Below are 21,283 nucleotides of genomic sequence, written 5' to 3'. Positions count from 1 at the left end.
TACCTTATTTTTGATATAAAATCTTCTATCGCAAATAGTAACAATTTTAATTAAGTTAATAGTTGTACACATGATTTATTATGTTGATTCAAAAATTTCTAATGCAGTCATATTACAGTATATATAAAACGATAAATCCGAGTTAATTTCTTCTTTTATATTTTTTACAAAAAGAAAATATTTTATTAAAATATTTTATCAAAAATTTATTGTTAAAATGATCAAAAAGAAGATTTCAGAAAAAGGCTTCTGTTTTTCTTCTTATTAAAAATAGTAATGAAAAGTTTCCTCAAGGAAGTGCATAAGAATAATGATATATACATAGGTTCAACGTCAGTAAATTTTGAATGAGGATTAACATAATTGTTCTTATATTTTTTAAATACGTTTAAGAGTCACGTTTGAAATAATAATATTATTAGTTTACTACTATTGCACTCCTCTTCCTTATTTTTCTTTATAACGAACTTTCCTCCCCTACTTTTCCTTGTTATAAGGGTGAATCGAAATACCAGACAAAATTACGTAAGTAGATATTAACAATTATACTAAAATGTCAAAGTATTATACAGTTAACAGACCTTTTTCTATTGATTATCTTTTACTAAGGTTTCGCTTAGGTACGAAGGTTACGTTATTTAAGTTATGGACAATGTCAAGAATCTAGTTCTGTACTATTTCAGGAAAAGCGAACACTATTAAACCATGTAACTAGTTCAAGACAAATTTTTTCCATAACGTTATCTTACTAATATTTGAGATAGAAATCAGATTACACCGAGAATAAAAGTATGTATATCTTTCAATTATATCATTATACTTTTCTAGTGTAAATTATTTTTACATAAAACATATCTAATACAAAAATAGATATGGTACGTTAAAAAGTCGAGACAATAAAACCTTTTATTACGTATAACGGTTAAAGAGGAGCGTAACACGTTCATTATTCTTAAGTGACGATGTTGCGTGCAAACTTATATCCATCCCTCTGTTGGTATTTCAACCTCATGAAAGAACCTCTCTATAATATGCATGCTATACAGACATGATACGTAACATATGTTGTGTTCATTCGGTAACCATAGCGATTCGAAAACCTCATTGTCTCGTGCACCTACATGAGGGTTAAAATCCTTGATAGATTTTTACGTGTATGAAACATATACCATTCCATATAGTAAATACAAGTAATGCACATGTCGTGCAATGTACAGGATATATACCGAGTATAATGTGTTTGTACGTGTGTGGATATTTACAAAAGTACTTATATGTATTAATACAAAAATAAGACAAAAAATAGTCATGAACAAAGAAATATTTAAAGGAGAGACATGATTTTAAAAAAGCCTAACTGTTGTAACTGTTCTAGGTGCTAAGAACCGTGATACTTCGACATGATGACAAATCTTTGAAAGAAACATTCGTAGTCATCCGTTACGCTTGCGAGTAAAATGATATATACGCTAAGTAGATTGTAGTAATGTACGTAGATATATGCATGTAGTTCAAATGTAAAAGAATATCAAAACACGAACCAAGCTCGCAATTATATGTGTGTTCTATTCGTGCAAAGGCATGTGTATAGCTATCATTCGTAAATAACACACGCATGGTCATGTGTGCAATATATAAGCACTATCATCCTACCACGAGGAAGTCAGTATGTGTCACAGTATTGCGGTGGAAGTTACCGGCGCGGTCACCTGACAAGCATGAGCGCAGTGTCTGACAGTTGAGGGTATCTTACCAAAATTTGAACGGAGTGTACACTATACAGTTAGGTACATCAAGAATTAACAGTTCAAAGAAATAACATTAACTGCAATTACTGTCTGTCAAAATAACATTAACTGCAATGATTGTGGCCAACATGTTTTGATGTTCTTTAATGTTATCAGTTACGAAAAAATAATTTATCCACATGAAAGTGCTTCTTCTTTTTTAAACAATTACTCAAAGTGAAGGAAGATCGAAGAATTGACGAAGAGAAATTTCTGAACTATTTCGGAGGTTCAAGCACCGTTGTTTGTCTTCCGAACGAAATACGATCATACTAATTATGTATTCAGATATATGATCCATGTCTTGTCAATATACACTCCATTTTCTGACAACTTTCTGAATATATTTCCACGATACTTGTTAAAAATTGCCATTGTGAAATTAGGTCGTCTTGTTCAATAATGCACTGCTGTACAGTTCGCAAGTGTACAGAATATCAATAATGACATTTGAAATTACAAGTCAAAAGAAAAGGAATCATAGGCCACGATGAAATCACGTAAATAATAATTGGCAATTAAATATAAGAACAAAATGGAAGTTTAAAGGAAAACAGAAAGAGCAGGTCACGAGTACGAAGTAAAATGTTCTGACTAAAAGCATACAGCAAAGTATCCACATGCATTTTGAAGCATCAATTACAAAGGTCGCGATTGATTGTCCAAAGACATCCCGTTTCGTGCCGTAAATTTATAGATCCGTCTTAGATCTGATAGGAAAGACTGTTAGCATATTTGTTGATGGGCCAAGGGCATTCGGACCTCTTCAGATTGGGAAAGGTGATAACTATAGACTATCCAGCTGTCATTCCATTCATAATTGAGAAAGAAAATCAAAGCAAGGCTAAATCACCGCCTCAGTTGACTTGGCAATAAATGATCTTCCGTGATTGCTGCGAATTTTACATACATATGAATGTCAATTGGAATCGGAATTTTTGTCGATCCGTTTTCATTTCATGTAATACATCATCGATCGATTAACGACTGAAATAAAGTTACGAAGACACTTATCGACCGATTTGCCTGCTTTGGTCATTACACGAAAGAAGTGATCTTCTTGACAGAACTATCAAGAGTTTATTGTCACTAATATTTACGATACATATAATGATTCAGCGGATCTCTTCTCTTTTTACCAATCTGTAATTGCCACGGTGACCAATAGAAGAATTTATAAACCCAACGATATTCGACGCCGATGATATGATACCTTTGTAGGAAATTGCGTCGCTTTGGGATTTTCGTGCGAGTAATGATAATAATTTGACGAAGATTAGCGTGTTGTATAGTGCATCCATTTAATGCGAATCGTTATCATGAAAATAGACAGATCGAACTTGCCTCTCGCTAAAAAAGGCAGCATTTTATTATCGTTCCGATTTACAGAATGTCAGGATTGATCAAGATTGCCGCGGAACTTGTATTTTTCTTAACTGTCACCGGCGACAGGGAATTCTTCTCGACATTGTTTATCAAGCATTTTTGAGCGCAATGGATAACAACGAACTTCAAGTCGAGGATGAGACACAGGTATCATATACATATATCCTTTTCTTCGTTTTTCTAGTCAGTAAATTTTCTGATTTTGTTTTACAATCCGTACGTAAGAACCGGTTAGCAATAGAATAAATATGTACAAATGAATGTGTACATTACATATTCTTTTTAATGGCGCATTATAGACAAAACTGATGAATATTTTAAAAAATTGCATCGTACTCGTTTTAGCTGTATCTAATCGACGAATCTCATCAATATAATGTATTTAAATAATTCATCTGAACTAGTCACAGATGATCTAGATTATTCACTTAATTACATGCCAGGTATATAAACGAAAGTCTCGTTACTAAATTATCCAGAAAATTATGAAATATTTACACGGTAAACTTCCGCCACTAACAATAAGTGTTCCGTACTTCAACGATCTCTGCGAGCATTGAAATTGCAAAAAAATGAAGTTCGATGAAATATGCGCGATGCGTTAAAGTATGCAACCAATCGAAATATTTAAATTAACAATAAGCCTCGGTATTGTTACGTTTTACGTTACTATGAAAATTACTATCGACATGTAGTGAAATGTTCGTAATAATAAATAGTTGTGCTAGCTTTGAAACGAACTTTTTACACTGACGAAGAAACAAATTTGATCCTTCTAGAACACTCATAACAGACGAGTGAGTATATCCATAAGCAACACAAGTGTTACCGAATCAAGTACAAATGAATCTCAAACGAACGTGAATGCGGTGGGAACGGAGAATTCGCCATCGAAAGCGTCATCGACAAGTTCCTCGCCCCGAAGAACCGCTACGAATTCCACAAAATCGAATTCTCCCAGTGTGAACGAAAACACGAGAGTTGAAAATAGCAAGGAAATCATTTACAAAATGGATAAAAATGGTATTCAATCGAATGGATCGCCGATGACGAACAAAAAATTTTCCAGAAGCAGCGTTTACCCCTCGGGAACAAATCTGACTGCTCGGGATGCTTTTGGTAGGATTCCAATAAATTATTTTTCTTTCTCTTTTTATGTCTTTTGCGATTTTTTCCTTTCACTTCCTGACATTAAGGAAGGAAAAGGGAAGGAACTCTCGATCTAATTTGAATAATCGAGATATGTATACCATACGTATATAGCGTGAGTATTCGTAATGGCACGTTAGCCTTGCAATGGTTGAAATAGGCCTAAGTCAATAAACTACGATCAATATGCATATGAATGTCAGCGTGACACGAATAATGGATATTAATAATGAGACTATAACTTCAGCGGAACCGTAAAAACTCTATAACTATCGAACCATTGTCGAGCCAATACGTGTCTTCCGTTATTATCCTCCTTCTTTTACAAAATGTGAAACTTTTGATAACGGTAATGATACCTCATATTTTGTAATGGTACTTTAATGTTCGTACAAGATACATGACTTTATACGTTTCTTCTCCTATGTGGACCTTCAAGGTCAATGGGTTTTGCATAGTTCGTCGTATGTATAATCAATTCACTAAAGACATAGTAACAGAATACAATTTCACGCAACAGGTGCTGAGTAGCCTATTTACATATATAAGTACGGTCAATAGGAAGCTACTAGGGTAGTCCATAAATTTCTATGTTTTTTAATATGAATATTGAATACAGAAGAATGTTTGTATTATTCTTTTAGAATGAATATACTCATTTGATTCATATGTATAATGTGTCATTCATTAGCTCCTGAATGATGCTTTGAAATCTTTGATGACATTTAATTCGATTAATTTCTTGTACTCTATCTGATTATTTGTTTGGAAAGGGATATCAAAAAATTAGAAATTCGTGTACCTTTACGTCACTACTGGAAGCAGAACTTCAAAATGATAGAAGCAACGAAGAAAATATAGTATTTTGAGAAAAAATATTGTGCTTTGAAGTTCTGTTCCCAGTAGTGACATTAAAAAACACGAATTTCTAATTTTTTCATATTCCTTTCCAAACAAATAATGAGATACAGTACAATTAAATGCTTATTAAAAGATTCAAGGCATTATTCCTAGGATACATAATGACATATTATACATATAAATCAAATGAGTATATTTACTCCAAAAGAATAATACGAAGAAATACATTAAAGAAGCGCAGCTAATTGACCGCTCTAGTATTAGCACAGAGTTTGTTTTATACATACGTAGTCAATTATTTATCGATCTATTCAAAGACTTTGAGTAACTATATTAGTTAATAATGATATTAGTATGATGATTTTAACTTTAGAGTTTGAAGCCTCAAATTAATTCGAACATATTTTTATTCTTCATAGGTCCCAAGCTTACAATACCAGCGACACCGGAAGACACTCCACCCTTATTGGAAACGCCAATATTTACTGAAGATATACCGAGAAATTCTTTATTGCAAAAGGATTCATCCTCAGAGGGGGAAGTGGATCCCGAAACACTTTACTTCCGGTGTGTTAACTTCTTTTCCAAAATATATTAAATGTATTAATCACATTTTTAAACAGACAGTACCTATATTGCAAAAATTTTAGTACGTACAGAGTAGAATGTATTGTACATTGTTCTATCTTTTATTCCGGTACTTTACTGTTTTGAATAATGTAAGAAAAATGAACAACAAATTGTAAAGAATTCCTTGTTCATGTAGATATTAATCACGCATAGTGGGCAAAAATAATCCATAGAGAGTCAGTTCATCAAGAACGTTCGTATAATTAGCCAGTGTGCAATGTTACAAAACCCAGAGCACATAAAAAAAGAACGTTTACATAATTAATTTTCTCATCGCGTGGCCCCTGCCAGCATATTACATATTGCGATTTTATCCCATAATAACTTTACGTCAGTCGTGACTTCTTCCGTTCATGTCGGGTTTAATTTTAGACTCGGTTTCGTTATGGTCGTGCTGTTTGCTTTCCTATTAGGTCATCCCGAAAGACACCCTGTAAATTATTCAGTATGTATATTTCCTAAATAAGCCCTATTATTTTTCAATTACCTTGTCAAATAAATCGGATTTTCAGATAATCTTGAACGACTTTGAAATAACTTTGAAATAATGACTTGTAACCCTGAGCCAATACTGAATGGTAATTAATCTGAAATGAATTTGAAAAGATCTTGGAATGACACTGGCTGACTTTTAAATGTTTTTGAATTGACTTTGAAATAGCCTTGCAATAATCTTGGAATGATCTCGAAAAATTACCCTAAAATTTTAATACATTCCCTCTTTTTTCTATATCTGCTTTATGAATGTTCTGAATTATTTAGTACAATTAATTACTTTTTTTTAATTGATTGTATTCAACGTGTCTCGACACATTTACCGACAATCGCTAGAATGGATCAGTGTTCTGTATGTTTATATTATTGACGGAGCGTGAGTAAATCAGTCGTCATATAAAATCATTATTGATCTGAAGAAGTGGTCAATGAGCCAATTATTATTTGCATTATAACTTATTAAATAATATACAATATCGTATACTATATATTTGCAGAGATGGTCGTAGACGCATTGATATGGTGTTAGTGTATCAGGAGGAGTACACTGGAGTGATGACGGAATTAGAAGCACGTCGAAAAGAACAAAGACGCGTTTTCCAACAGAATCTATTAAAAGAGGGTTTGCAGTTGGAACTGGAACCAAAAGAAAACTCCTTCGACGGGAAAACTTACTTCTTGAAGTTGCACATTCCATGGAAGATTAAAGTTCAATACGCTGAAGTGATGAACTTGAAATTACCCACCAAAAGGTTCATTACTATTTCTGTTAAGGCTTGGGTAGGTTCATGAAATTTCTCACAATGAAAAGTATACGTGTTCGGTGTTCCTGCTTCTAACTAACATTGTAGTATTTAGTAAGTAAATTCAACATAGAATAATCCTTCATTTTATTATTAATTTATGTTATTTTGTTATTAGCAAAGTAACGAAGACGTGAAAGAAAGCCCGAAATTTTGGGAGAAATGGATACAATGGGTAAGAAAGATACATACTTGGGATACGAAGAAGTATCCGGAAGAGCCTAGCTTTTATAACAGCATTGATTCTGGCGATCGAGAAGAGAAGTACGTATTTAACTGTATAAGACAAAATAAATTAAAAATGTATAAGCTGATTATATTATATATTATCATATGTTATGAGTTAATTATTCGATATTTTTGTTTCCTTTTTATAGATTCGTAGTAAAGGATAGAGATACAGCTTATACACCTGCACAAAGGTCTTTGATAGTAATGCAAATATTATCGAGGGCACGGTACGACGAAAATCACGAGAAAGCAGGTATTCGTCGACTTTTGGCGGATGGCACTTATCTCGACTGCTTTTCTCTGCACGAGGGCCCGTATAATAGACCTGGATTCAATGGCGAAATTCTCGACAGATATTTACTGTACTTGATATGGGCTAGACCTTCGCAATGGTAATTTCACTAGCACTTTCACCTTTTTTTAAATAAACATTTAATTCTGTATTTTTAGGTACAAAAGGCAACCCCTCTGGTTGATTAGACGATATTTCGGTGAAAAAGTGGCTCTTTACTTTGCATGGCTAGGATTTTACACAAAATGTTTATACGCTCCAGCGATTGTTGGCCTTTTGTGCTTTATGTATGGTGTAGGAAGCATGGATGGACCTGATAATATACCCAGTAAAGAAATATGTGATTATAATATAGCAGGTATTTTTGTTTCATACAATTTTTATTTTATTTTTTCCGTTCTTCCGCTTTACTAAATAACTTTTCTAGGAAATATTACATTATGCCCTCTCTGCGATAAAGCATGTACTTATCAAAAGCTCGGCGAGTCTTGCATATTCTCAAAACTAAGTTACTTGTTCGACAACCCTGCCACTGTCTTCTTTGCCATCTTCATGTCGTTTTGGGGTATGCTATAGACATAATTTAATGTTTTGACGCATATTTCCTATCTTCTCGTTCCATCTTTCAGCCACGACATTTCTTGAGTTATGGAAACGAAGGCAAGCTGTAATAATTTGGGAATGGGATCTCCAGAACGTTGAAAGTGACGAAGAACCTCGACCTGAGTTTGAAACTACAGTGAAAACATTTCGAATAAATCCTGTGACCAGGGAAAGAGAACCTTACCTACCAGTATGGTCTAAGGCTGTACGTTCTTGTGCCACCAGTTCCATGGTATTTTTTATGGTAATTAAAAGAATTCTCGTCACATTCAATCAAATAAATTTGTTTTGTTGATGCTAAATTTTATTGGTAAATTTGTATTCAGATATGTGTTGTTTTGGGTGCTGTTCTGGGAACCATTATTTCTCGAATATCGCTGGTAGCCGTATTTTATGGCGGTGGAGGTCCATTTTTAAAGAAGCACGCGAAAATTTTTACCTCCATGACTGCCGCTTTAATTAATTTAATTATAATCATGATTCTTACACGAGTGTATCATCGTTTAGCGCGATGGATGGTGAACATGGAGAATCCCAGAACGCAGACTGAGTACGAATCCAGTTTCACATTCAAGATATTTCTCTTCGAGTTTGTCAATTTTTATTCATCTCTCATCTATATAGCCTTCTTTAAAGTTGGTAACATTCTATTTGCTGCACGTATGAAGTGAAACAAATTTATTGAAGAGTGGCGATTTACAGGGTAGGTTTTTTGTTCATCCCGGAGACGCAGACGCACGATCTTCTGAATTCTTTCGTATAAAAACGGACGTGTGCGATCCAGCTGGATGTCTGTCGGAAGTTTGTATACAGCTCGCCATTATAATGGTGGGCAAGCAGTGCTTCAATAATTTTGTCGAGATACTGTCACCAAAACTGTGGAATTGGTGGCGTAAAAGAAACCACGTTGCGGCTACGAAAGATCACGGCAGACCGTATACTTATTGGGAAAAGGATTATCAGTTGCAGGATCCCGGAAGACTAGCGCTCTTTGACGAATATTTGGAAATGAGTAAGTATATTTAAATTAACATAATCATAAGTAAAAATTTAATTAATTTAAAATATAATTGTCAATTATCTTCTTCATGTACTTGTTTTATAGTTTTACAGTACGGATTCGTGACCTTGTTCGTCGCTGCATTCCCATTAGCACCATTGTTCGCGTTATTAAACAATATAGCTGAGATACGGCTTGACGCATACAAAATGGTAAGAGAGGCGAGAAGACCATTAGCAGAGAGAGTGGAAGATATAGGAGCTTGGTATGGTATACTACGTGGAGTAACTTACGTTGCTGTAGTGTCGAACGTACGTATACGTAATAATAAAAGTTCACGATTCAAACTTGCAAATTATATTACAAAGTCTAACAACAATTTGCTTGTATCATACATAGGCGTTCGTCATCGCATACACGTCAGATTTTATCCCCCGTAGCGTTTATGCTATCGTTTACTCTCCCACGGAGGATCTAGTGGGTTATATCGACAGTTCTCTATCGGAATTCAACACATCAGATTATAGAGATGACATGAAAAGTGATATGGATAAAAAACATCCGGTAACTTGTCAGTATAGAGGTTACAGAAATGGACCGGATCATTCAAACGATCCATACGGACTCAGCCCGCAATATTGGCATGTTTTCGCAGCCCGTTTGGCCTTTGTCGTTGTTTTTGAACATATCGTAAGTTTCACTGTACTTTATCTTCTATATGACTGGTTATGACACCACTATAGCCTTCCATACATCTTACCTATAAAATTCACACTTTAAAAAGCTATTAGTAAAATATAAAAATTGAAATTTTAATTAGGTTTTCGCCCTAACTGGCATTATGAGTTATGTGATACCGGCTGTACCTCGTTCTTTAGCGACTCAATTGCAACGAGAGCGTTTATTAGCTCAAGAAGCCAAGTATGAGAAAGGTATAAAGGGCAGAGAAGACGAAGATGATATTTTATCGGTGCTTAGAGAAGCAGGTAGTATTGGAGGAAGAGCTGCAGGCGGTGGTAGAGGTAGCTGGGCAAGACGTTTCAGCAAATTGAGCGACGGCTTAGATGCCCACGTCGACGTAACTTCCAGGCATAACAGAAACAGTGATGGTTCAACCGTATGGGAAGTGACATGATGTTGAAAAGTGTCAATCATATTTTCTCCTCGAGGAGTACATCTGTATTTAAGAACATTTTAAAAATACCACTCTCATCTGTATCAAAATTATCTAATTTTATCGTTGCGTAAATTATACTTGAGCGAAGTTCTACATAAGTAAATATCGAGATATCAAGTACAAACAAATGAAATGGTAATTGTGATATTTTAGAAAATCGTGTAAAATACGCAAACACGAGTATTTACGAGAAACAATCAAACCAACATGTGATGACATAATATACAAATGCCAAAAGTATATCGACACTTTTTAAAGATTCATCGAAAATTTATTTAATAAATTTTTAACATTTGATCGCGAGATCAATAACATATGTGTGATTTTTAGCATAAATACTATCAGTATTAACTTACACAGAATTACCTCTTTTAGAATATTTAAACCAGATACTCTATTTTCTAAAATTATATTTCATCAAAATAGTCTTAAATCATAATCACCAGTCACCGGTGATAAGCATTTTTAAAAAATTTATAAAACATATTTGTATACTTGTACCATATAAAAAAGCGACATGATGATCGAATTGAATAGTGTCACGTTTGTGTTTCTATAGTAAGGACGCTACTATCGTTTAGTTCCTAAAATTTCTGAAAACACGGAAAAGTAAAAAAATTCTCTCAAGATCTACACAATATACTCTTTATTGTATATAATTTCAATATTTCATTCTCCGTCTTACGCTTAACATTATTACAATAATTACTATAGAATATATTTATAATAATATACATGTACATATTTACTTCTTTCTTTTTGCTATTGATTCTCGACTTATATGTATAATTCTATGCTTATTGGCCTATGATTCAATCCATACTGCACTTTCTTGCGTCTTCTGCGTCCTTTTTAAAATCTAAAAGTGTATCACAGTTGTGTTGAGGGATAGATAGGGATCATTTTTGCTTTTTTTCTTGTTTTAAAGAAAAGGAGACCGTTCGGACAACCGAAATCGATACATAGTCCATTCAGTCAGATCTCCTCGGATCTGATGGACGCATTAACTCAAAATTCATTAGCCATAGTTCCGATAAACGGCTGCGATGAAATGTACCCTACATTCCTAATAGTCTGTAAAAGCGGTATTTATCTTATTTATAAAATGATCTACACACATCGTTTCGAAACATATGCCATGTGTTATATGTGTCCTAAATAACAAATCATAAAAATATAATTCATGTGAAATTTTTGAAATAGAGACAGAATCTCCATGTTTCCTTAATTGTTTTTCTTTTATCCTAAATCGTTTGCAGGTAAAATCATTTGTAGCAATCCGTCCTACAGTAACATATACTCTTGTAATATTATTGCTTTTGTGCTAAAGTTACGTTGATTATTTTTTTTTTTTCTTTTTTAAGGGAATCTCGTAGCAAAAATCTTGTACATTTTTATGCTCTTTGCAGCATAGTACTTTTTCTAATACAATGTATATGTGTATGTGTATGTATGCGCGCGCGTATACGTGATTCACAAACTTGAGTGTTAGACAAAATGTTTTTATTTAATAAAATTCCTGCTGCTACATTATTGCAGAAATAATTTTGGCTTTCCTTCGCTTATTTTTATCTATATGTGTATTAAAACTAACATGCGTTATGCTACTATACGAGACCCAGATATGCAAAGTTATCAAAGAAATTCCATTTCGTTTATTTATAAAAATATTCTGTAAATTCGAATAACAGAGGTTGATACACTTCTTTTAATTAGGCGAGCTGTACAAATTTCATTTCTTTGGGTATCTCTCAAGGATAAATAGCTTCAACTGAGTTCATTCAATAGGATATTCAGGATATAAAGCCTTACATTTACTGATTATATATATTCACTTGGTAAAAAAACCTCTAAAAATATACTATATGCGATAAAACATTCTATATTCTCTCGAAAAATAAACTTTCAATAAAAATAGCGTCACACGTATTAAAAAGACAAATCGTAAAAAGGAATGTAACAGCATCTCATCACGTATGGGCCGTGTCGCAAGAAAATTTTCGTTGAATTTCTTTGTCTTGTATTAATGCATTTACCGACTATGTTTCAAGTATCTGGCTAAGAAATCCCGGTAGATACATTAATACAGATAAATTGAATAAATCTTGTGCTCCTATGAAGTTTCCTGTGAAAATGTTACGTAAACAGCATGAACTTTACATTGTGAAACATACCGAACAAGCAAAACATCCGACTCGACTAATCCTTCTGAGTGGACTAAATCTCGATTTCCAAATGATGCATTTTAATTTAGGTAAGAGGTAGGAAGATGTAACACTTAACTAGATCCAGGAGGAGCATTGAAATTAAACATGGTGGTTGGTGGACGTCCCGGCATCGGTTTTGGTGGTAGCCTTGGAGTTACCGATCCTAAAATAGATTGCAACAAATGGATTGATAAACAATTGGACAAAAGCATTGTAGATGTGACACGAGAATACACAATTATGATAAACTTTCTGATATTAATATTTTTACCATTAGGTTGCGTAGGTGGAAGTTTCGTAGGACTGGGCCCATTGAAAGACATGTGTCTTCTTGTATGAACAACATTCGAACATGTGTTCTCCAACGTGGAATTCCGCCTTGCGAGTAGCGCTGAACAGTTCGCATTCAACGTTGTAGGAAGGCGAGGCGGTAACGTCACCGGAGGCAAATCTCTTCGTGGTGGCAATGGTGGTGGAGACGTACCATCCCGTGGAGGAAGTATGGGCGCATTTGGAGCTTGTCTGGCCTGTGATAAATAATATAAATCACACGATATTATAAACTACGAAATTTAAAGAAAAAATAACTCAAATCTTTTTTGACAATTTACCTGTTGCGGCGACTCGCTTATGGAACTCTCTCGTTTCCTATGAGATCTTGGTGGCAAAGGGGGCGGAGGTTGACAGGGAGGTACATGGCTAGGAGACGGAGGAGGTGGTATCGCAGCACCAGGACTTCCACCCGACGATGGTATACCGGTCAAGGCTCCCATTACACCAATCGTACCAGAATTAAAGCCAAAGTGACTATTTTGCGGTTGATGATGTGGGATAGGCAAATGACCAGGTGATCCTAGTTGCGGGCTGCTACCCGGAGAGCTGATCGAAAGTCCTGACATGCTAAGAGGACCTGGTGAACCTGGAGGTTGAGCTGTACCTGTATTAACAGTAAAGTACATCTACTACCTATCCAAGCATACTATGCAACAAAATAAGAACGATTCTTGTTTCTGTAGAATGAATAAGAATTGTAAAAAGCGACTGATAAGCACATGCTAACATTCAATATTCTGGACTACAAACCTCCTAGTAAAACAGGTGCAAAGACAGTGTGGTCCCCTATGTGAGAAACTGTAATATGTGAAGCATGCGGAGGGGTTTCTGGTAATTCTGGAGGCGGAGCCTCCGAAGGAGGATCGTGTAATCTTACACTGGAGGCTACAGCTTGCAATGGAGCTGGTAATTTGCCGCTCAAACTTCTAGCTTTAATTCCCGGCGATTTTAAATTTAAGTCCGGCCATTTACGAGACTACAAGAACAATAATAACTAGTATAAACAGTGTTATTATACGTGTGTTATATAATTTCCATTCACTTACGACTCTAGGTGGTTGTCTACACCCTCTGGGTTCTACTTCTAGGCTTTTATTGTACAAATAATTGCTTATATCGGCCTCTTTCATATTAGGATCAAATGGTGATAAATTTTCAATGAAATGTCTTATCCTAGGTTCCACTGAAAGGCAATAAGGTTGATTTTGGTACTGCTGAATTTCTCCGGTTATCTCCGCCACTTTCCGTCGTTTGCTAAAGTTTATAAGTTCTGGACTTCCTCGCAGATAATCCGGATTCCCTTCTTCAATGTGTAGGATGTTGGTCAGGTACATGCCTATGAAAAGAATATATATTAATAAAAATTGATTTAATAATTTAAATCATTAATATTTTATTCTTTATTATTTACCAAAAAATGGTACACAAGGTGGATTAATGGATCGCAATTTTTCTTGATACTTCCGGAAATGACCGTTGTTTAGTTCTCTTGCTTCTTCTAGAGCCTTTTCCAGTCGTGCTGGTATTTGCTGTAAATACAATAAAATATATACTCTGTTTGGTTCAAGTTAAAATCGATAACATTAAATAACAAAAGGACATACTTGAAATGTAAATTTTAACCTAAAAACGGACGCAGATCCCATTGCGCTAACAATTGCTAATACGCCATTAAAGTTATTAAGATCTTGAAGCACCATCATAATTTCAATTGTTCGTGATACAATTGCAACTCTCTCCTCTAAATTTTCAGCTTCTACTATGGTTTTTTCAAGCCACCGTGTAAACTACAGAGTAAAGAAGTGATTTAATTTGTTAAATTCAAAAAATTCATACAAAATAAAAACTAATATAGAACATAATGTAGGTAACTTACATTTGTTGTGTGCTTTATCATTTTCAGTAAATTTGGTGATGTCTTTTCTTTATCTTTCTTAGTCCATACTGATCCAACTAATTCTGAAGGCTTTACAGTTCTGTACAATTCGAACTCCAGCAGAGTTAATTGCCTTGCTAATTCAATTGGATGTAACTGTAATTATTTGAAAATAATTTACTTGTCTACATAATACAAATAACATATTAGTTATGATTATGTTACCGTATTATCCGTTTTACATTGTTAATGTATTACCGTTAATATTCCCCATTCTTCTTCAGGAACTTTTAGGTGCCACTCAATAGGTGGTGGAGATCGTTCGAAGCTAAATGTAATAGGTCGTTGTTCTGAAGGTTCGCATTTCCTTTGCACAATTTTTATTACTGAATCCACCCATTTTCTCATTGATTTTCCACTTACTGTGTCTAAAAACAACTGCAATCTTTCCAACAGATTTCTATCGCGTTCAAAATCATAAAAATGATGATCAACCTAGTGTGGGAGGCATTCAAGAAAATATTATGATCACTTAAAAAATGTAATACAATAATTGAGAGTAAATATATTTAAATATTACTAACCCAATGTCTTAAAACATTTAAAACTCTAAATTGAACGGGTTGACAAAATTCTTTTCTATATCTTTTCCAATCTTCCCTAGCAGTTGTTTTACAACCAGAAGATTTTTCTTCCTCACCGTAAACTAAAGAAGGATCTGGTATGTCGAATCTTTCGATTAACAATGTCAACAGTTCTTGAGGTGAGCAAAAACTCCTACAAAAAAGGAACACAATTTATTTGTTAAAGAATTCATTTTTATACATATACAAATCCCAAAGGTATGAATCCACATACCTATAAGTAGTAAGGAATGTTCGTACAAAAGCTGGATCAGCATATATATGATAAGTTAATCTTTCTACCAATTTAACCAAAGTTGCACCCTTAATTAATGGAACACCTCCATTTTCTCTCGCTTCCAAAACAATATTTTCTGGGCTATCTTGTTCGGCAAATTTATATAAATGTGGTGGAGGTAACCTTAAGGGATGTTTCCTTTCTTCATCCAAAAGGATACTGTCCAAAGTTCTTTCTAACATACTCTTTGTATTCAACATTACAAGATCCGCCATCCAACTATTTTTATCTTCGACGGATTTGGCAACAAGAATAACATTAGGGTGGTCCCTTGGTGCAATTTCAAAGGCATTTTTTAATTCTACAAAAATAATTACATGTAATCTAGTTATACAATACAAATATTTAACATTAAGATTATTACTTTTCAAAATTTACCTTCAGTATCCTCTTTGTCGATAATATCAACTTTTCTAATAAAAAATCTTTCTTTTAAACGCAGTTCGCCTTGATGAGGTGGATGACCCACCACACCAACCGCTGCAACCGTAACACTAACTCTTTTGCCACCACTTGGTTTACAAAGAACTAATAAACCATCGAAAAGAAGAGCTCTTCGTTCCGTTAGCCTCCTTCCATTACTTACTTTCCACAACATATCCTCTATACATAAAAAATAATGAAAATATACTTTCATATAACTTATGTAAAAAGTAATAAAATAATAACGTATATTTTTTTCATACCACGTATAAATTCATTACAACATTGTCCAACGTCTCTCTGATCCCAACCATCAACAGTTTTTTGTAATTCACTAGTTTTCTCTAGTGCAGCTTGTCTCCTTGCTCTACTCTGCATTCGCAGACCTGTATCTTTTTTTGGAAGACTCGCCATAGATTGCAATAATTCCATCTGCAGTGGATTTAAAAGACCTTGTACTTGTTCCAATGTTTCACCATCTTCTATATTTGGTGTACGTTTTTGTAATACCTAGATGAAATATGATCAAAATATTATTCAATTGTTAGAATAATGTGTACAATAATATGTAAATATAAAATGATTTAAAATGTACCTTTATGTAATGGAAGTACAAAAAACAATGCCATATTGGTTGTAATAAAAGTTTTGGCAAATAATATTTGACAGCTTCCTTAAAACCATGACCTGCTGCTCTTAACGCAGCATTAGCTTCAGGCCTTGATAATAAATTTGTTAAAACTTCTCGACTAGCTAGACTATTAATGTCTTTTGCATACCTAATATGAACATTCTCATTTATGATTCAAAAGAAATATATATAATTATACTTATTAAAACCAGTAATTTCTTTTTGCATACTTTATATAAACATCAAATTCTGCTGCTTCTGCCAGTTCTTCAAAACATGACCCAACAGTAGGTGTTTGTTTCTCTTCAGTAATTTCCATTATATCTTCTAAACTACCAAGTAACGTTACAGTAACTTCGTAAATGTCCATAATGTTACTGAAAAGGGTTTCAATCTCAGTTCTATCTTGTGCTAATTTTGCGATTTCTTCCCGAAAAACCTATTTGAAAAGTGGGATAATTTCATTTTTCATGGATTAACAACTACGTTTCACTGACTAATAAGATATTTCACCTTAATGATCATATGGAGATCACGTAAATAGTGACGTTCGTCGTGTATGAGATCTCGAACAGATTCTTCATAAGTCTGAGAAACCACTGCACCTAAACCACTTTGTGGACCCTCTGCATAATCATCTTGATAAAATAAGTCCATTAATACCTATTAATAGATCACTAAATTACTCAACATTCATCTCGCGATTATTGATACATTTAGTATACAAACATAGCACAAATATCGTGCTTTTTAAAAATGTTACCATATCTGCACACATTGCAACCCTTATATCTTCACAAGATATCTCTACATGACGTATATTCTTGACATAGTTTCCAGCTAGCTGAAAAGAAAATAGTCTTAAACATTTTCAGGAATTAGTGTTAACGAATAACATATAAAAGAGTTATACAAAACAGAATATTGATAAAAATAAATGATAATAACTTTTACCAACCTTCAAAATATCTGCTGAAATATATTCCAAAACTCCTACTACAAAAAGACTAACTTGTAAATCAATTTTTTGTTGTAATACTTCCTGTCAATGTAAAAATACAAGATTATACTATCTGCGAATAAACATATAAAAATAAGATATTAAATTTAATTTCCTAATTACTTTTTGTAATAGTTGATGAATTTTGTCAACTGGAAGAACTAGTGGTGATTTCTTTTTTCCTTTTTCCAAGGCATCTCTTGCATCTCTAAGTGCCCATCTATCAATGGGAGTAGGAAAAGTACGCCTTACTCTTTCTTCCACATCTTGAGGTGTGTGTGGTGGAGGATGACCACAAAGCATTCCCAACAGCCTTAAGATTAAGCTCTCAACGTAGTCTAAGGCATCTTGTCGTGCTTCAAGACTAGGATGTACTTGCTCTAGTACCTATTTTACATAAAACCTCCATTAAACAGAGAAGACTATTATTTAAGGAAAAAAAAGGGAAAAAATTAACGAACGAAATGTATGGGATACAAAATGATATATGATACATTGACACGGACAAAGGATATTGTTTACAAACTAAACATCTATTTGATAATCAATATGAGCTACATTTCTATTTAAGTAAAAGATATAATATTCTTACACATATACTGTTTAAGAAGCATAATTGATAATTAATGATCTAAGAATAGAATTTTTTATAAAAAAAAATATTTCATTAGCAGTGGCATTTTAGAACAGCCTTTTTTATGTTTGCAACTTATATTTTTGTTATACAATATGTAAATATTTATCCTATTTTATCCATTGTGAAAAAAGCTCCCGCTAAAATTCCGCAAACTTTAATATATTTATTGTATGAAACAAGAATAGTAAGAAAATTAAATTTCTCATTCACATGGGTTTATTCTTATGAACAGCGAGGACAAGCAACATAACATTCTGTCATTATTCTATGAATTGTTCATTATATGAAGAAGGTATCCTTTATTCAGATGCAAACACAGTTTTCAAGAAAGCTACCGATCACTGTATGATAATACATGATTATTAATTTCCATGAAATTTATTTCACGTCGATTATGACGTATATATTATGTTGTTATTGTTATTGTTATGTTGTTAGAGTGCAACAAACCCAGTTAGAGTTGAAAAGGGCATGAAACAGTGGCATATTAGTGACAATGACAATAGAATCGACGAATGTCGATCGGACTAACATCAATGACATGGGATGGCATCAAAATCTCGCGAAAAGCGAGACCAACTCACAAGGGATCATTATAAATTCTATAATAAATGATTCGGAAAGTATACCTTGCGTAGGGAGTTGACAAACACCCCCTTCCACTTAGCGGCGTTCTCCTCTTTCTGAAAGTCGTAGCCTGACGGCTCGCCCACCACTGACGCCGGCGACGAAAACATCTCTACGTACTGGTACAGGCTATCACGCACCCGACAGAATAACGCGCACTAAAGTCGGTACGGCCAGAATTGATATGTGATTTTTACCACCACTCAAACTCAGTGGTTTTTCCTGGCGGTGGGAATTAGTTCACGCCTTTTTTCAAAACAGAAACACATTTACAGACTTCCTTCATAATTCTATCATACGACTTTTCTCATATTTCCATCGTACAATCGTGTAAAATGATAGAAGGTAGAAAGAAATTTTCATTATTGGTTGGGAGTGTCACATTTACAAAATCGTATGTACGGTCGCTCATGAAAGTATTCAGACACTCGTAGAAGCATTTTACGAATATATTACGCGTGTTGTGCTTCCACATTTTGGCAATTTTATTAGCACTGTCACGTAGACACGATTGTCGGGACTATCTTGGTCGAGTTTGAAATTGCTTATATGTACGTCTAAATTACAAGGTATAGTAGTTCATGAAAGTATTCGAACATTTATACAAACCTTTTATGAATATAATATATGTGTTATAATCCCACATTTTGAAATTTCATCAGCACTGTGTCGTGACACGACTATTGTGAATATCGATCAAATTTGAAACGGAACATGAAAAACGTACATGAAAAACTATACGATACATACTGTAGGTATATATTTCGTTGGGATCGCAAAAGTATTGAATCAGTCCATTATATTAATAAATCACAATATTCAATAGGACCATCTTTAATATTTATTAGATGTTTAAAATGGCTGTTCACACTGTATACTAATTTGTTACTAAATATACGTTTGCAGTCAATGTTTTGTAACTTGTATACATATTTTCAGATTGGCTTGAAATTTCACTAATATAATCATGACAGTTATGGCTCATAACAATACTAATAAAGTTTCAAAAAAATATGTTCTACATAAAACACATAGTATGCAGACAAAAGTTTTCTACGGCAAGTGTTGAAATGCTTTGGCGAGCCACTGTGTGTATCATGTAAGCATCGCGAGAACGGGACGAAGAAAGCGAAAACGGGACACACATCGGGAGCAAAGTGATCGAGAGCAAATCCCCACCACTCACATATATCAACTCTGGCCGTGTTGACTATATACCTAGAGAATACGCTCCGGAGAGTTGCCGAATTTTCCAAACAGCATTTCGTATCGGAAATCAGAACACAGAAAAAGTTGACAGAGACGTCTGTCTGTCCGCCAGTCCGTTTCTCAGGGCGCAGACATCTCTGTTGGATAAATGCGACAGCTAAGCCACTCGGTGATATCCCCCTGGGATCTGGATGCTTCTTTCACTTATCATAGGAAGCATCTTCCAAGCTAACCCAAGAGTTCCCGAGTTAGACCGTTTCTGCATTTTATACACCGTTTTTAACGCAAATTTTTGTCAGAACCTAGCGCGAGCACCACTACTATCAAAGGATACCATTGCGCGACTCGCATCGATCGATAACTGCGATTGTTACGTCCACTTCGAGAGTTCCGAGTTCGATATATCAAGCTTTGTTAGAGTATCGATCCTCTTTTCGAGATATTTTTGAAATTCGTAATGGCGATTCATGCGCGAAAGCTCTGCTATTATGTCGTGTAATAGATAATAAATTTGTTTCTCAGTGTTATACTTTGAGAAATATTATAAGAATATTGCTTGTGTTATTTACAACGATACAATGGATGACATAGAATAAATATAAGAGATGAATCTCGCTTATAATTGCATCATTTAATAACAGTGGTGGACGTTACGAGTGTTCGAGAAAAGAATTGTTTGATTTAAACATTTCCTTTAGAATGTGAATTTTTAATGTGAATGAAAAATAGAATATATAAACGAACGATATAATGTAACCTTGCAATCGTTTGTTTTCGTAACCATATAGAAATCCATTCATGTCCCATGTTCTGCAATACCGACCGTCCAAAAAGTTGGAGACAGCGATGGCGAGTAAAATCAGAAATATATGTACTAACGTTGACTAGGATGAGATATAGAATAAGACTGGTATTCAACGATGCTATCTCGCGTTGCTTGTGTCTCCAATGTTTCGCGTTTTATGTTTTAAGAATTACTTGACCTTCTTACCATTTTATTATCGT

The 21,283-nt window shown here is 34.2% G+C and overlaps 2 protein-coding genes across 10 annotated transcripts; one reads left to right on the top strand and one right to left on the bottom strand.

The window, feature by feature from the left end:
- Positions 1-222: 222 nt before the first annotated feature.
- LOC100643859 (anoctamin-4) lies at positions 223-11,414 on the top strand. Of its 2 annotated transcripts, XM_003399819.4 has the most exons (14): positions 223-3,320; positions 3,953-4,292; positions 5,603-5,750; positions 6,806-7,088; positions 7,230-7,375; positions 7,489-7,734; positions 7,793-7,992; positions 8,062-8,199; positions 8,264-8,481; positions 8,564-8,872; positions 8,940-9,249; positions 9,343-9,548; positions 9,637-9,927; positions 10,058-11,414. In XM_003399819.4, exons 1-14 carry the CDS (start codon positions 3,282-3,284, stop codon positions 10,370-10,372), a joined length of 3,189 nt encoding a protein of 1,062 aa, XP_003399867.1. In that variant the 5' UTR covers positions 223-3,281; the 3' UTR covers positions 10,373-11,414. The 2 variants fall into 2 exon arrangements, with proteins under 2 accessions (XP_003399867.1, XP_012170521.1); XM_012315131.3 differs by lacking the exon at positions 8,564-8,872.
- Positions 11,046-20,633, bottom strand: LOC100643983 (protein son of sevenless). Of its 8 annotated transcripts, none has more exons than XM_012315124.3 (22): positions 19,679-20,633; positions 19,072-19,315; positions 17,929-18,192; positions 17,764-17,847; positions 17,569-17,649; positions 17,319-17,468; positions 17,036-17,244; positions 16,770-16,953; positions 16,438-16,684; positions 16,130-16,354; positions 15,689-16,052; positions 15,415-15,607; positions 15,089-15,325; positions 14,831-14,986; positions 14,559-14,741; positions 14,366-14,483; positions 14,001-14,290; positions 13,705-13,930; positions 13,233-13,558; positions 12,893-13,148; positions 12,698-12,784; positions 11,046-11,273 (listed from the first exon to the last, which is right to left on the bottom strand). In XM_012315124.3, the coding sequence occupies exons 2-22, from the start codon at positions 19,177-19,179 to the stop codon at positions 11,227-11,229; spliced, it is 4,035 nt and encodes a 1,344-aa protein (XP_012170514.2). In that variant the 5' UTR covers positions 19,180-19,315; positions 19,679-20,633; the 3' UTR covers positions 11,046-11,226. The 8 variants fall into 8 exon arrangements, with proteins under 8 accessions (XP_012170514.2, XP_012170519.2, XP_048266955.1 ...); XM_012315129.3 differs by having other exon boundaries at positions 13,233-13,540; XM_048410998.1 differs by having other exon boundaries at positions 19,072-19,227.
- Positions 20,634-21,283: the final 650 nt, after the last annotated feature.

The sequence above is a fragment of the Bombus terrestris genome, chromosome 12, assembly GCF_910591885.1.
Source record: "Bombus terrestris chromosome 12, iyBomTerr1.2, whole genome shotgun sequence".
Classification (NCBI taxonomy): Eukaryota; Metazoa; Arthropoda; class Insecta; order Hymenoptera; family Apidae; genus Bombus; species Bombus terrestris.
Note: the sequence above shows the minus strand (reverse complement) of the source record. Positions and strands in the feature narration are given on the sequence as shown.